We start from the raw sequence: 13,047 nt of genomic DNA, 5'->3' as shown, positions 1-13,047 counted from the left end.
CTCAGGAGGAGCCTTTATAAGCAATGATTTTGAACTGCCGTCCTCAGAATGGGCCTTTTTAAGCGATGATTTTGAAGTGCGGTCCTCAGAATGGGCCTTTTGAAAAACAGATGAAACACACTCAACACTGTGATCTTCAAGAAGCACTTACTCAATTACATAAATGATAAAGGCAGCTGATGTTTAAAATTCTACAATTTCAAGTCAAAAAACGTAAAAGAAAAAAGTATTCATGTATTGAGTCCATATTTCGGCTACCCACGTCCTGCTCCTGTTCAGTTCCTGAGTCCAACTGACGACTGTTGATATCTCTGGCAGTGGTCGTGTGTCCAGATTTATCTTGGCTGCAAAGAAAAGTCGGACGATTGTGAGGGAGAAGAATGTTTCTGTCGAGGTTTTTCAGTGAACAAAATAGGGTGTTATTTAAAAAAAAAAAGACAAACCAAGACAGTCACTGCTATTCTAATTGTTAACGATTATTCTAGCAAGATTCCATGAACATGTGAACAACAAACCTCTTGAGAGCGTCCTTCTTCTCATCCTCCCTTTCTTTGACATCCCTTGCCAGCTGACTATCACGGCGAACACGAATATCAGAGCCATGAAACTCTGATGGAGGCTACGGGATACGGAAAAGGGAAAAATACACGTAAAACTGAAAATCAAGTTTCAAATCAACAAGATACCAGGAGACACTCAAGGCATATGGATGTCAGTACGATACCATCCCAAACACAAAACGATATTGCAGGAAACGCAAAATACATGTGCAATACAATAAGCATGTGAAGGGAATTATTCACAGTACTTCACTTTTTCCATGTTGAATTCAGTTTTAGTTAAGTTTGAAAATGTCGTTTTCATTTACTGTATTTTTTTTTTAATCGCATTAATCCCGCATACATGTACAAGTATTCACAGGCTTTGCAGCAATTACAACATCAAATATTTTTTTTAATATGATGCATGGCCTGTCGCTGATGGTGTAATGGTACATTCGCCCAATTTCCGTGCGGGAAGCGTGGGATCGGCTCCCACACAGTGATAGTACGGATATGGGTGTGAATGGTTGTTTGTTCTTGTACATGCCCTGCGACTGACAGGTGACCAGTTTGGGGTTGGTGTTGAAAATGGATGGATGGATGTTTGGCACACCTATCTGTGGTAGTGTCGTCCACTTGTCTTTACAGCACCTCTCAACGTCCATCAGGTTGAATAGGGAGCGTCAGTAAATGGCAATTTTCAGATCTCGCCAGAGATGTTGAATCAGATTCAAGGCTGATCTCTGGCTGACCCGTTCAAGGACATTCATTGAGTTGTCGTGAAGCCACTCCTGTGCTATTTTGGCTGTGTGCTTCGTGTTGTTGTCCTGCAGAAAGACATCCCAGTCTGAATCAGTCTGGGGTTGCTCTGGAGAAGATTTTTATACAGGATGACTGTATATTGCCGCATTCATCTTTTCCATCAATCCTGACTTGTTTCTCAGTTTCTGATGCTGACAAATATCAGCACGGCACGATGCTGTCACCACTATGCTTCAGTGAAGGGATGGTATGGAGGAACGCTGGAGCTGTGACTGTATGACTGCAGCATTCTTGCTAAGCTCAGTGACTGTGGTTGTTCTGCGGTCACTTAAGTTAGGCGGATGGCTTGTTCAAGGCAGAGTCCTGGTGGTACCGAACTTCTTCAATTTACAGATAACGGGACTCTAAGCCAACTGGGACCTTCAAAGCGGCTGAAACATTTCAATACGCTTTTGCCCCAGGACAATCCTGTCCTTTGAGATCTATTGTCAATTCCTTTGACTTCATGCTTGGGTTGTGTTCTGACAAGCACTGTCATCAGTGTGACCTTGTATGTCGAATGTTGTGTGCCTAAATCATCATCACCAATCAACTGAATTTATCACAGGTGAACTACAAATAAGGTGTAGAATAATCACAGATGATCAGTAAAAACGGGATGCATTGGAAGCGCAATTTTAAGCTCAATGACAAAGGCTGTGAATACTCATTTACATGTGCAAAATAAATAAAGAAATACAATCGTTCAATCACTGAAACGATAAATGGTGTCGTGTGTTTTAAATGTTTCCTTGTCACTTGAGCTCTTAAGTGTCAAACGCCGGTCCTCGAGGGCCACTTTCCTGCATCAGCTCATCAGCAAGCTCTGCAGGAGCCTGATAAAGATCCTGGCCATTGCAATGTCACTTTTAGTGCTGCTAAAGTATTTTTGTGTGCGCTCGCATCCATGTCTCCACATAGATAATACAGTGTTAGATATTAGATTTAACAGCCACTCACCCCACATGTTTTGTTAGCCTCCTGTACTTGTTTGTCTTTTTCAGCTCCTGAAGAACTCGATGAAGGCATCTGAATGTCGTCACGACCGTGTGTTTCAAGGCTAAGGTGGCGTTTTTCAGCAGAGCTAGATTCAGACTCATCCAGGCTGCAGAGAAAAGAGGGAAGATGATGGCGATTTAACGGAGGTGGTTTCACAAAACAAGCTAATATTGTGCGATATTTGCTTGATAAATTAAATTAAAATTGCATTCTGTCGATTTGTTCAGGCTGGTAAAGGCATAAAAGATATACCACAAGGTGGCATTGGCTGCAACAACCCTTAAAAAGTTTTCCATGTTACCACCCTTCCCCCTTTTCTTAAATCCGGGGGTGTACGGTGAAAACCATGAAACTCTTCTGCCTCCTCTTCCCACACAAGGCTGGCTTTTTTAGAATCTGACGGGCTGTGACATGTTAGGTAACCATACGTCTTCTCTAAGCATGGAAAACACAAGGTACCCATACGGTTAGCGTCATTTGAGACTTAAGGTGTATCCTTCACCGATTTTGGCATCCCAGACAAGCCCCCGCAGTACGCGCTAGATCACGCGCCAGTATTGGTAAAACGAAATTACTTTGCCACTAACTTAAAATTTCTCTATATATTCTTTGGAATCAGTCCTTCTGTATGAACGCTTAAGTATAAATATGAGCATATTTCAGTAGAGCGCATCGAAACAGCTACACACCTTTTTCCACCCTCAGTCTCTTCATCTTCTTTGACATCTATCCCTAGCTGACAGTCAGAGCCTGGAGAACTGTCCAAAGACTCACCGGTGAGCTTTAAAGATGTGGACCCAAAAAAATAAAATAAATAAATTGTCAAATGTGTGAAGTTTGACGTCTGCTGCCGTAACCAAACCTGCCAAACATGCAGTACCTGTTGCTCCGAGTCAGTACTGTGGTCTGCAGATATGTCCATTTGTGGCTGCTCCAGTAGATCTGCATCAGTTCTTCTTGAATCCTACGGTGAAGAAGAAATGCACTTTTACGTTAGCCCAACATCATGAAATGAGCAACTTTGCCATTGTTACCTCCTTTTCAAAGATGGCATTGTCTTCATCATCACGGCTTGAAAGTGTTGAAGAACTTTCCTCCAGCACACTGCTCAAAACACTCAAGAATCCACTGTAAAACAAAACCTGGCAAAGCAACAATAATCACTGAATCACCTTATTATGCTTTGGAGTGGATTTGATTTGATTCCATTTTAGACTGGAAATTTTGACAGTGATTGAAACTCACTGCAGTTGTTGTGATAAGTCCTTTCTCTTGGTCCTCTTTCGCTCTTGGGTCACAAATGGCATGAGTGAACTTATCGCGTCCATGGTCCAATGATGCACTGTTGTCTTCACCAGAAGAGTCATGCCCTGATTCATCTGGGCTGCAGGGGTGTTGAATGAGAGGCGCAAATCAATTGAAGCTGTTTTAGCAAACAAGAATACAAAATTGATAAAAACTCAAAAAGAGCAGGTATCCAATTTGGTAGTCTGGACACAACGTCATCCAGCAGTCAGTTTGCGAAATGATCCAGCAGTCAGTTTGCGAAGAAAAACATTTCAAGGAATGCAGAAATGAGTACTTTGCGTAACATTCAAATATGCCTACCGTTTTTCCAATTAAAGTGCTAACAAATAACCTGTATCAAAGTTTGAGTTTTAGGAACATGAGGTTGTTCAGCTTATTCAGACAGCCTGACTGTGATGTCTTGGCCTGAACATTTTGGGTGACATGTAAAAGATATGCCGATAAGAGACAAAGAATATAGTCGTGTGGAAGGATTTTGTTTGCAAGTAGAGATAGGTAGGACCATGTGTGCTGTCAACCAGGGAAAAATTATGGCGCTGGATTATCATCTATTCCATTCACAACTCTATTTGGTACTGTTCCAAATGACTGACTTCTTTTAACCTGGACTCCCATACTTGTTCGAGAGAAGTGAAGCCGTTTAAGCAATTTCCCTATGAATTTAACCCGCTCCGCTAGCTCCCATCAGCCAAGAACTAAGCGATTAATTGATTTATCCAAGTTTATGTCATAACAACTTTCTTTTTTTCTGTAAAAAGTGGCTTTTAATGGCAGCTTCCATCGTTCAAAGCGTACACCTGCTGATGTGCACTGCTTGACTTGATTGAGACTATCAACATGTCTATGAACAGCTACGCTACAAAAGTAGTGTTGCTCGCATAGCGATTCGGTCGCTATACTTAGCAACTTTTCAGAGCCTTCGAGTGACTATCTTTTTCAAAAAGGCCAAATTAGTTTTAATTAATTAAATTAATTAAATTAATTTTCATGAAGAATCAAGACGTGAATGGAATCATTTCAAATGGGAGCCTCCATTCAGAGAGGTGCGTTTGGTCCTTCCGTGGTAATGCCATCCTGTGGACTCCCCGGAACCAGGGAACTTGGGGGCTCCGCACATCGTGAATTGACCCCGGTCCACCTGGGTCAGGGTGGTCTGTGGCGGCATCCTCTCTGGTTGAGGACTTGTCGCACCTCTAGGTATGGATTTCTCCCAGATTATCTTCCTCTCCTGGATGTCCTTGACCCTCATGTCCCGGGACTATCACGTCATACTCTGTGATGTGTCTGTGTTTATATGTAAAGATGGGATGAATTGGTATCATTTGTTTTTTTTTTTAGTTGTTGTTTCTCTCCATTGGTTATTTGTGCACTTTGTTTTGCATTTTTAACGTATAAAAAGTGGCGGCACGGTAGTTGACTAATTAGCACATCGGCCTCACAGATCAGAGGTGAAGGATTCGATTGCGGCTCCCGCCTTCTTGTGTGAAATTTGCATGTTCTCCCCATGCCTGCGTGGGTTTTCTCCGGGTACTCCCGTTTTCTCCCACATTCCAAAAACATTCGTGGCAGGTTAATGGAACACTGCAAATTCTCCCAAGAGGGGATTGTAAGTGTGGAGGGTTGCTTGTTTATGTGTGCCTTGCGATTGGGTGGCAACCAGTTCAGGGTGTACTGCTCGGAGACGGCTGGGATACGCTCCAGCACACCCGTGACCCTGGTTAGGATAAGCAAATTAGAGAATGGATGGATGGATGAAAAGTGCTACAGTATATGAATGGTTTGATTTGATTTGACATGGCGCCGATATACGAGGCAAAAGCGGTGATTTTGCAACGTTGGAAACTTATGACATTTAGTATGGCCTCTCGGGCCAAAAATATTTTGCAAAGGTTGCCTTGCTTCACTTGTTCATCTAACAACTCTACATGAGAAAAGACAGAACTGGAGGAGAGATCACAAGCGTGGCAGCAACATTTTGACAAAAAAAAAAAAAAGAATTATTGCCGAGCCATGCAGTTTGATGGCTAATTTCATATTAAATTGTTGAACATTTAAATGTTAAATTATTCAAGATTGTGTTTTGGAAAAAATATATATATATTTTCCCAAGAACGTCTTCACATTATCTGTAAGAAAAAACATACTTCTGTTATTTCTGTGTGGGCTAAAGCAAGTTAATGTTGTGACTTCATCCTCCTCTTGGGGCTGGTCAAGGCGCTTCGGCATACATGGTGTTGTCGGCCCGCGTTTTACTCGTGGATGGGTTTATCCTCATTCTGCGTGTGCAGCAACTCCACGACACTTGTGATGGCTTACATGCTTGTGTGACCTTGCTGATTCAACATGTCTCAGTCGACACACACCCACTGGATTGTTGCTTGGTACAGGGCCACGCCTTTCATGACAGATCCCACTGTATGTAACATTACATTTATCATATACCGTTTTATATTCCTGTTGTTGTGTCTATTTTTGTGTTTTCCAGGTCTGGCATATGGCCACTTTTCATTGACCCCAAAGGGGGTAGGAGTGAGCTGTATAAACTCTTCCTGGCAACAATTTGTTCCACAAAAGTGACACACACACACACGTTACATTGAGATGAAGGCGAATCCAAGTAAGTCTGTTGATGTTACAACTATCACTGTAAAATAGTTGGGAAATTTTGGGATTTATGACAAATGATTTTTATTGTCTGTTTATGGTATGACATCCCCAACAAGATGAAAAGACAAAACAAACCCCTTAGCAGCATCAGACGCCTCATTCTCGCCGTCTTTTTCGTCCGTCTCCAGCCGACTGTCACAGGAAATAGAGATGTTGGAGATCGGAAATTCACCAGTCAGCTTAAAGATGAGAAAAAAATAATGATAACGATAACAAGTACTTCAATTCAACTCGATGACAAGATGAAGACAATATATGCAATGAGTGGGCAATAAGATGTGAATATGGAGTAAGTCCAAATATTTGGAATTAGACAGGTTGAGCATGAACTGGGTGCGAAGTGAGGCTGATGAAGATTCAATTCTATGCCACATTCGTGTTGAATTTATGGGGCTGATCTAAGACAGTATTTCCCCAACTTTTATTGAGCCAAAGTAAGCATTTTATATGACAATGTATTGCACCTGTTGCAGTGGTGAATCACTACTCTGGTCCCCAGAACGGGTCTTATCAAGCATTTCTGACTTTGACATCTCTGCTTGATCGCCACTAACAGTGCCTCCAGAGTCTTAAGATGAACATGTGGTCACAAATGTATACATGCATTTTAACTGACATATGCAGACAGCTAAAACAATTTAACTTCACACAGTAAATATTGTACATAACAAAACCACTAAGATATAAAACAAAACCACTAAGATATCAGGTAGCTACTCTCATATTCCTATTTATTTCTGTGCCATACATAATTTGATGGAATATTGATTTGTAGTAACATTGATAGTTAGCGTTAAAATAACATTGGGATGTGAACAGTAAATAATGTACAGCAAATTTTACTTCATGTAATTCATCATTTTTACTTCATGTAAAATTTTTGATGCAGAAGCGGCCATTCTGTTAGCAATGATGGAAATTCCCTCGAGTCATCACTGACGTACGGTCGAATGATGGCAACCTTAAGAAAACGGACGAACTCTGCACCAACGGAAATGGGTTTTCATCCCTCACTGGAATTGTCACTAACAAATGCCAAAGATGAGGAAGAGAATGAGCTGATGGTTCTACACTAGTGGTGATAAATGTAATTTAGCAATGATGCAAGTGTGGTTATTATAGTGATGATAAAAGGATGGCCGGACGATGACAGGTTTGGTCGGCTTGAAATAATGACGGAGTGACTATGGCGGACGGGTGGCCCGACCGCTGTCGAAGGACGAGTGACAGACCGGCAAAATTTACTGACGTGCCCACCTCTGCTTAGATGCGACGGGTGTATGCTCGTGTTGGAGTACCTGATTTTCTGAGATGGTCGCATCATCTTCGTCATCAAAGCTGGGCAGTGTCAGAAATGGTGTTTCCTCGCACTTGCTGCCTATTACACTCAAGAACCCACTGCAATAACGTCCCTGAAAAAGCAAGGACCGCAAATATTCCATTACTAGGAAAGTCATAGGAGGAATTTAAGAGAATCAATCAGTTGATTGGAATTAGGATCCGAATGCAATGGATTTTTTTTGTATGCCGATGTCGATTCCGATGTTTGGTGGAAAAAAACAAGTGAATAAACAGCTGATTCATTAAAAAATATATACCGGTAATGAAGATTTTTTTGGGGGGGCAGGGGGGGCTTACCAATATAACAAACTGAAATAATTTGAATGACTGTTTTACGATACTTTGCACTTTAGTGTTTGTTTAACTTTACAACAGATTAATATTCAAGTACCGGTATCTTACACAGTATATTTACAAGTATCTTGAGCCACTCACTGTGTGTGTATTAGTAGCGTCCTCATTCTCCTTCTTGTCCAGTTGACTTAGTGAGCTTCCAACAGCAACGGAGCGCTGGATACGCTCACGTTCCTGGATCACCATTTTACGGTACTGCACTTTGCAGGGGTGCTCGTTAGTCGTTGTCTGCAAATAGTGGTTGTGAAAGATCGGGTTCCCACTCTCGTCTTTGCTGGAGGGATAAAGTCACTCATAGTCAAAAGCAGGATACAGTTTGAAAAGGCCTCAATTGGTATTCTGAATAACAGAAATAAATCAAATTCCAAATAATCCAGGCAAAAAACCCCAATGGCAACAAAGCACAAAACAAAATTCCACAACTCACTTCAAAATACAGTAGTTCCTTAGGACCAATATGCCACAAGATGGCGCTAAAACACTACTGAGTATGACAAACAGGTCGAATCTTGTGCTGTATTAATGCAGGATAGCAGGGAACAAAAGAGGAAGGGCAACGGCGCCCTGGCTTTATAGACATTGGCACATCGAAAAAAGGCTTTGAAACAGCCAAGCCTGATTCCATTAGGTCGTGTTCTAATAACGGGTGTTTTCATACTGTTAAATTTGGATGCAAATGTCATCAACTCAACTCCAGTATTTTGGTTTGCAGCAAGTCAGAAGCAGATTCTTTGCAAATGCAGATGGAAAATTGCAAAAATGAAGAAACTGTGTTCACTAAATCCTCAGGGGTAATTTAAGTTTCTATTCTCACAAACCAGCCTATGTTGCTGCATTCAAGTGTACAGTTGAAAGAGTAGTATGAGCTTTGCATTTGAATATACAGTACTTACATTTACATGAACCTGCTGCACTATTTTTGTTGTGGTCTATCAGCAGTTTTATCTAGCATACATACCATAGCTCTTAAAACAAACAATTGATGACCACAGTGCACTTGTTTGATGCCAGGGTCTGGACAGAAAATCAGATAACAGCTCCCAATAGAATGTTTAAAAGAAATGAATGTGGCTTGTAAATGTCCATTCCCATGAAGTGCTTGTTTAAAGGACCAACTATTAACAGGTCCAATATATGAAGTATTGAAAGTTTTATTGTTTGAGTTGGATTCTTACATGTGTTTACTGTTTTAGGAATCGTGGCAGCAGACTTCATATCTGTGTTTTTCTGCCCTTTGTTGATCTGTGGTATTTATACTTAAGATAAATGACAAAAGTGTCCCGAGTCACTGTGTTTTACATTGGTTAATTTTGCGCTGTGTTAAAATATCCAGCCTATCCTACATGTTTTAGATGTTTTCCGGGTTACATACAGTCCATAGGGGCCTATCCCTCCTGACAAAGGGCAGACTGCGCCCTGGACTGGTCGCCAGTCAGTCACAGGGGAAAGCGCACACATAAACAACCATTAACACTGAAAGGCACACTGCCACTGAGTCGGGCAAGCCGACCGCGACATTGCGAGTGACTTTTGTTTGAATAATTAGGTTTATTTCATGAACTATGTAATGTGCAATTCTGCCAAATATACTGTACATGAGAATATATGTCAAACTGTAGAGAAGTAAAAATGGAGCCCTGTGGCTGTATCACCTCCAGTGACTTACCTCTCAGCCCATCCTGGAGGAAGACGGGCAAATATAGCTTCCCTGGCAAGACACAAAAGCTCTGGCTCAGTATCGGGATCAATTCCTATGTCCCGTGCGTACACCCTGATATCTGATGGAAAATAACAAGAATTCATCTTAATCTATGGGAAATAAGTGGATTCACAATGGCTTCAAGCAATTAGCCAAACACGGACGTAGCTCTTAAAATGTCAGTCTCACGTGTACTTCGGGATTTGAATAATTGGGCATGTAAAATGTTTACACAGTGCATAGCCTACCTTCTTCGGAGCGATCTGATTCTTGAGTCTCCGAGCCACTCATAGCTACTGCTGATGGCTAATAAATGCTTGTATTATGGCAAAAATAAACAAATAACCGAATAACTGAATAAACAAACGAATAAATAAATAGTGTGAGGCGGGGGGCAAAGTGGTTATTTACTTCTAAGCAGACATGAACACCAGAATTTAGAAGCACAGGGTTATCCCCCTGTAGTTTTGGAGAACAAAAACTGATGACAAAAGCAGATTCGTCACGCATGTCGTCAAACGTCACGGGTGAGGGATGGCTTCATGGCAAATGTTTGTTTCATTCAAACCTTTGGGGCAAATGTTGACAAAACTGCAGCGGGCCATCGTAAAAGACGTCCACCAAACTGCTGTTTTACTGGATGTTTTGCTTTGAGCGGGAATTTAGACTACACTTGCAAAACTTGTTGATTTCATTTTAAAATGAGCGCTTCACAAATTAGGTGTTTGATTGCGCTGCATTGAAGGAGAAGAATAGATTTTTGGTGCGTACCAAAAAAATCAGTCACTTTCAAGCATGACGATACCCTCGGTAGGGTTTTGGAACGTGTAGTTACGCCGCGTTGCGTTATAAGGGACGTCTGCGCCACTTTGGAGGTTATATGGATATTGGATACCTTTGTTTACAACTCAACACATTGTAGCTGTGTTTCCTCTGTTAACTGAATTACTCCCGAGTCCCAGTCAGGTCTTTTTTTTTAACAGCGAAACGTTTAGCAACGAGATCAGCCATTTTCGAGAAAAAGAGATAACGATGTAATTTTGATTTATTTATTAGCACAGCGGCACTCTGACGTGTTGAATGCAATCCGCGGTGCTCGAAAAAAAATAGATGACATGACTGAGCTCGGCATGCTGAGGTGTATGCAAGAGAAAATAAAAGTAGCTTACGAAAATTACTGCAATGTACATTACACAATGCCACAAAAAAAAACGCTGCAGATTCTGTTTTCCGAATGTGACTTGCAAAATTGCACGCCAACATTGACGTGTTTATTGCGTATTGCGTATGTTCGCTAAAGCTGTGATAGTCTCTTGTAGATAAGACTGGCCAACAGTGATAAAAAACTCAGCATTAATGTTTCCTAACACAAAAGTTGCTTCAATGATAAAATGAAATGTCTATTTTTAGGTCAATTTTTAGAGACATGTGCCTAAAGGTGGGCACGGCCTCTTGTGGCCTGGCAGTGGGGATGAGACTGACCCAAGGTCCCTATGTTAGGTCAACAAGTCCACACCATTTGTGGTCAAACATCCATTTAAAGCGTTAAATCTTCCCAAATGATCATAATTAACATGTCGTGTAACTCATACATGCAAATGGAACATTTCAAATGATTCGGAAAAGGGAATTTTGACTTTCTACCCAACACTGACTGCATGCAAACGTAGTGGCTGACTCCTCATTCCCCAACAGAAGACGCTGCATATCAGGAGCAACTGGGGGTTCGGTATCTTGCTCAAGGACACTTTGAAATGGTCACATGGGCAGAGGATCTAACCCACAACCTCTGGGTTGGGAGACGACCACTCAACCATTGAGCCGTGCTGCCCCTCGAATGGTGTGAGGGCAGATTTTTGTTTGAGCTCACTGACATGAGTCATGTCCTGTTTGTTTTATGTTGTGGGTGGTTTGACTTCTTGAGTAATCGGGTAAATAACCTCTAGTTTTTGGGAAACTGGAGTCTGAAATGATTCACCAGTCCAAATCACATGCGTGTAAAACTGCGATACACACACATTTAATAGTAGATTGACAAATTTAATTAGCAGAGATTGAATCAAGTGTGATGTGTGTTTCTCAACTAACTCTCATGGATTAACCTTCAAATCTCAAACACTCTGTACTCATCCTGTCTCAGGCAAGAACAAATTAAGTCAAGTCAGAGAATGTCTCAAGTCAAGCTCTGTGATAAATCGTCCAAAGTCAACTTAATCCTGTTTTACCTGCGATGTCTGATATTCATAAACACAGAAGACAAATCAGGTCAAATAATTATATTACATCATAATAATGCCGCCTCCATGAGTCATCACCTTATCGTGGTGCGTGTCCCAGGAGCTACATTGTCTGAGCCTTGATGCACCTGGCAAGGTCACGCATGGCCAACAGATCTTAGGTGAGGAACCAGACAAAGCACGGCTGAAAAGAACCCTATGATGAATCAAAATATTGGATTATGTTTTCCCTTTTCGGGGCCCTCCTCTGGAGCCAAGCCTGGAGGTGGGGCTCGATGGCCCAAATGGACAGCCTTCTTCCCTCTTCCCATGGGCTCATCACCTGTGGGAGGGGAAATGGGGGTCGAGTGTAACGTGAGCTGGACGGTGGGCGGAAGCAGAGACCTTGGTACCCAATTCCTGGCTACAGAAGCATGGTTCTAGGAACGTGGAACGACAAAAAAGCAAGTGCACCTTTAACATTCCACATATGAACTTTCAACAAAGCATGCAAAGCCTGTGGCATATATGATAGAAACAAAATATGAGCAAGATCAGAGACTTTTGTATTTGGACTCTTGTCATCTCGTTTATATTCTCGGTTTGACTACAACTTTGCCTTTTGCAAGCGCTTTTTGTTGATGCACTGTTTTTCCTGGCTCCTTGTGACCAGTGGTTTCTGTTTGTACTTTCTCTGTGCACTTTTCTGTCAATAAATATTTTTTGTTATTTTGTCTGAGTCTGCATTTCTGGGATCCAAAAAACATTATTCGGTTCAGTTCTGAACCTGACACTTAGACTGATAGTGATCATTATACTGTGGCCGGTTGGTGTACAGAAGTACAGTATTTACTTCTGTGCAAAAGTGTGTCTTCACAAACAATAATCTGACTAAATGTCATCCATTTTATAATAATTCTGGTTATTTGAGTTTGTTGTGCATGACCCTGCTTTGCTCAATCAAATTGAGTCAAACAACCTACAGTAACACTTCAACCACAGCTTTGGCCTGAGTATTAAAGCAGAAGCGACCTCAGCAGATGTGACGTTACAAAAACATCATCACAAGAGTTGAACAGATTTATCTGAAATGGTGTGCTGGGGGTGGGGGGAGCACAGA

General features: G+C 41.5%; 1 protein-coding gene across 1 annotated transcript; it reads right to left on the bottom strand.

Annotated features, from left to right (window-relative positions):
* LOC109529341 (centrosomal protein of 164 kDa) lies at positions 1-10,481 on the bottom strand (the record flags this gene model as incomplete). Its single annotated transcript, XM_019892670.1, has 14 exons — positions 9,960-10,481; positions 9,679-9,790; positions 8,094-8,286; positions 7,616-7,729; positions 6,782-6,886; positions 6,393-6,496; positions 3,588-3,726; positions 3,377-3,484; positions 3,223-3,306; positions 3,032-3,078; positions 2,304-2,448; positions 516-619; positions 263-344; positions 1-96 (listed from the first exon to the last, which is right to left on the bottom strand). Coding segments are annotated over exons 1-14 (1,476 nt in total), but the record flags the coding sequence as incomplete, so codon positions are not given.
* Between the last annotated feature and the right edge of the window lie 2,566 nt (positions 10,482-13,047).

This window comes from Hippocampus comes, unplaced genomic scaffold (assembly GCF_001891065.2).
Source record: "Hippocampus comes isolate QL1 unplaced genomic scaffold, H_comes_QL1_v1.1 scaffold72, whole genome shotgun sequence".
NCBI lineage: Eukaryota > Metazoa > Chordata > Actinopteri > Syngnathiformes > Syngnathidae > Hippocampus > Hippocampus comes.
Note: the sequence above shows the minus strand (reverse complement) of the source record. Positions and strands in the feature narration are given on the sequence as shown.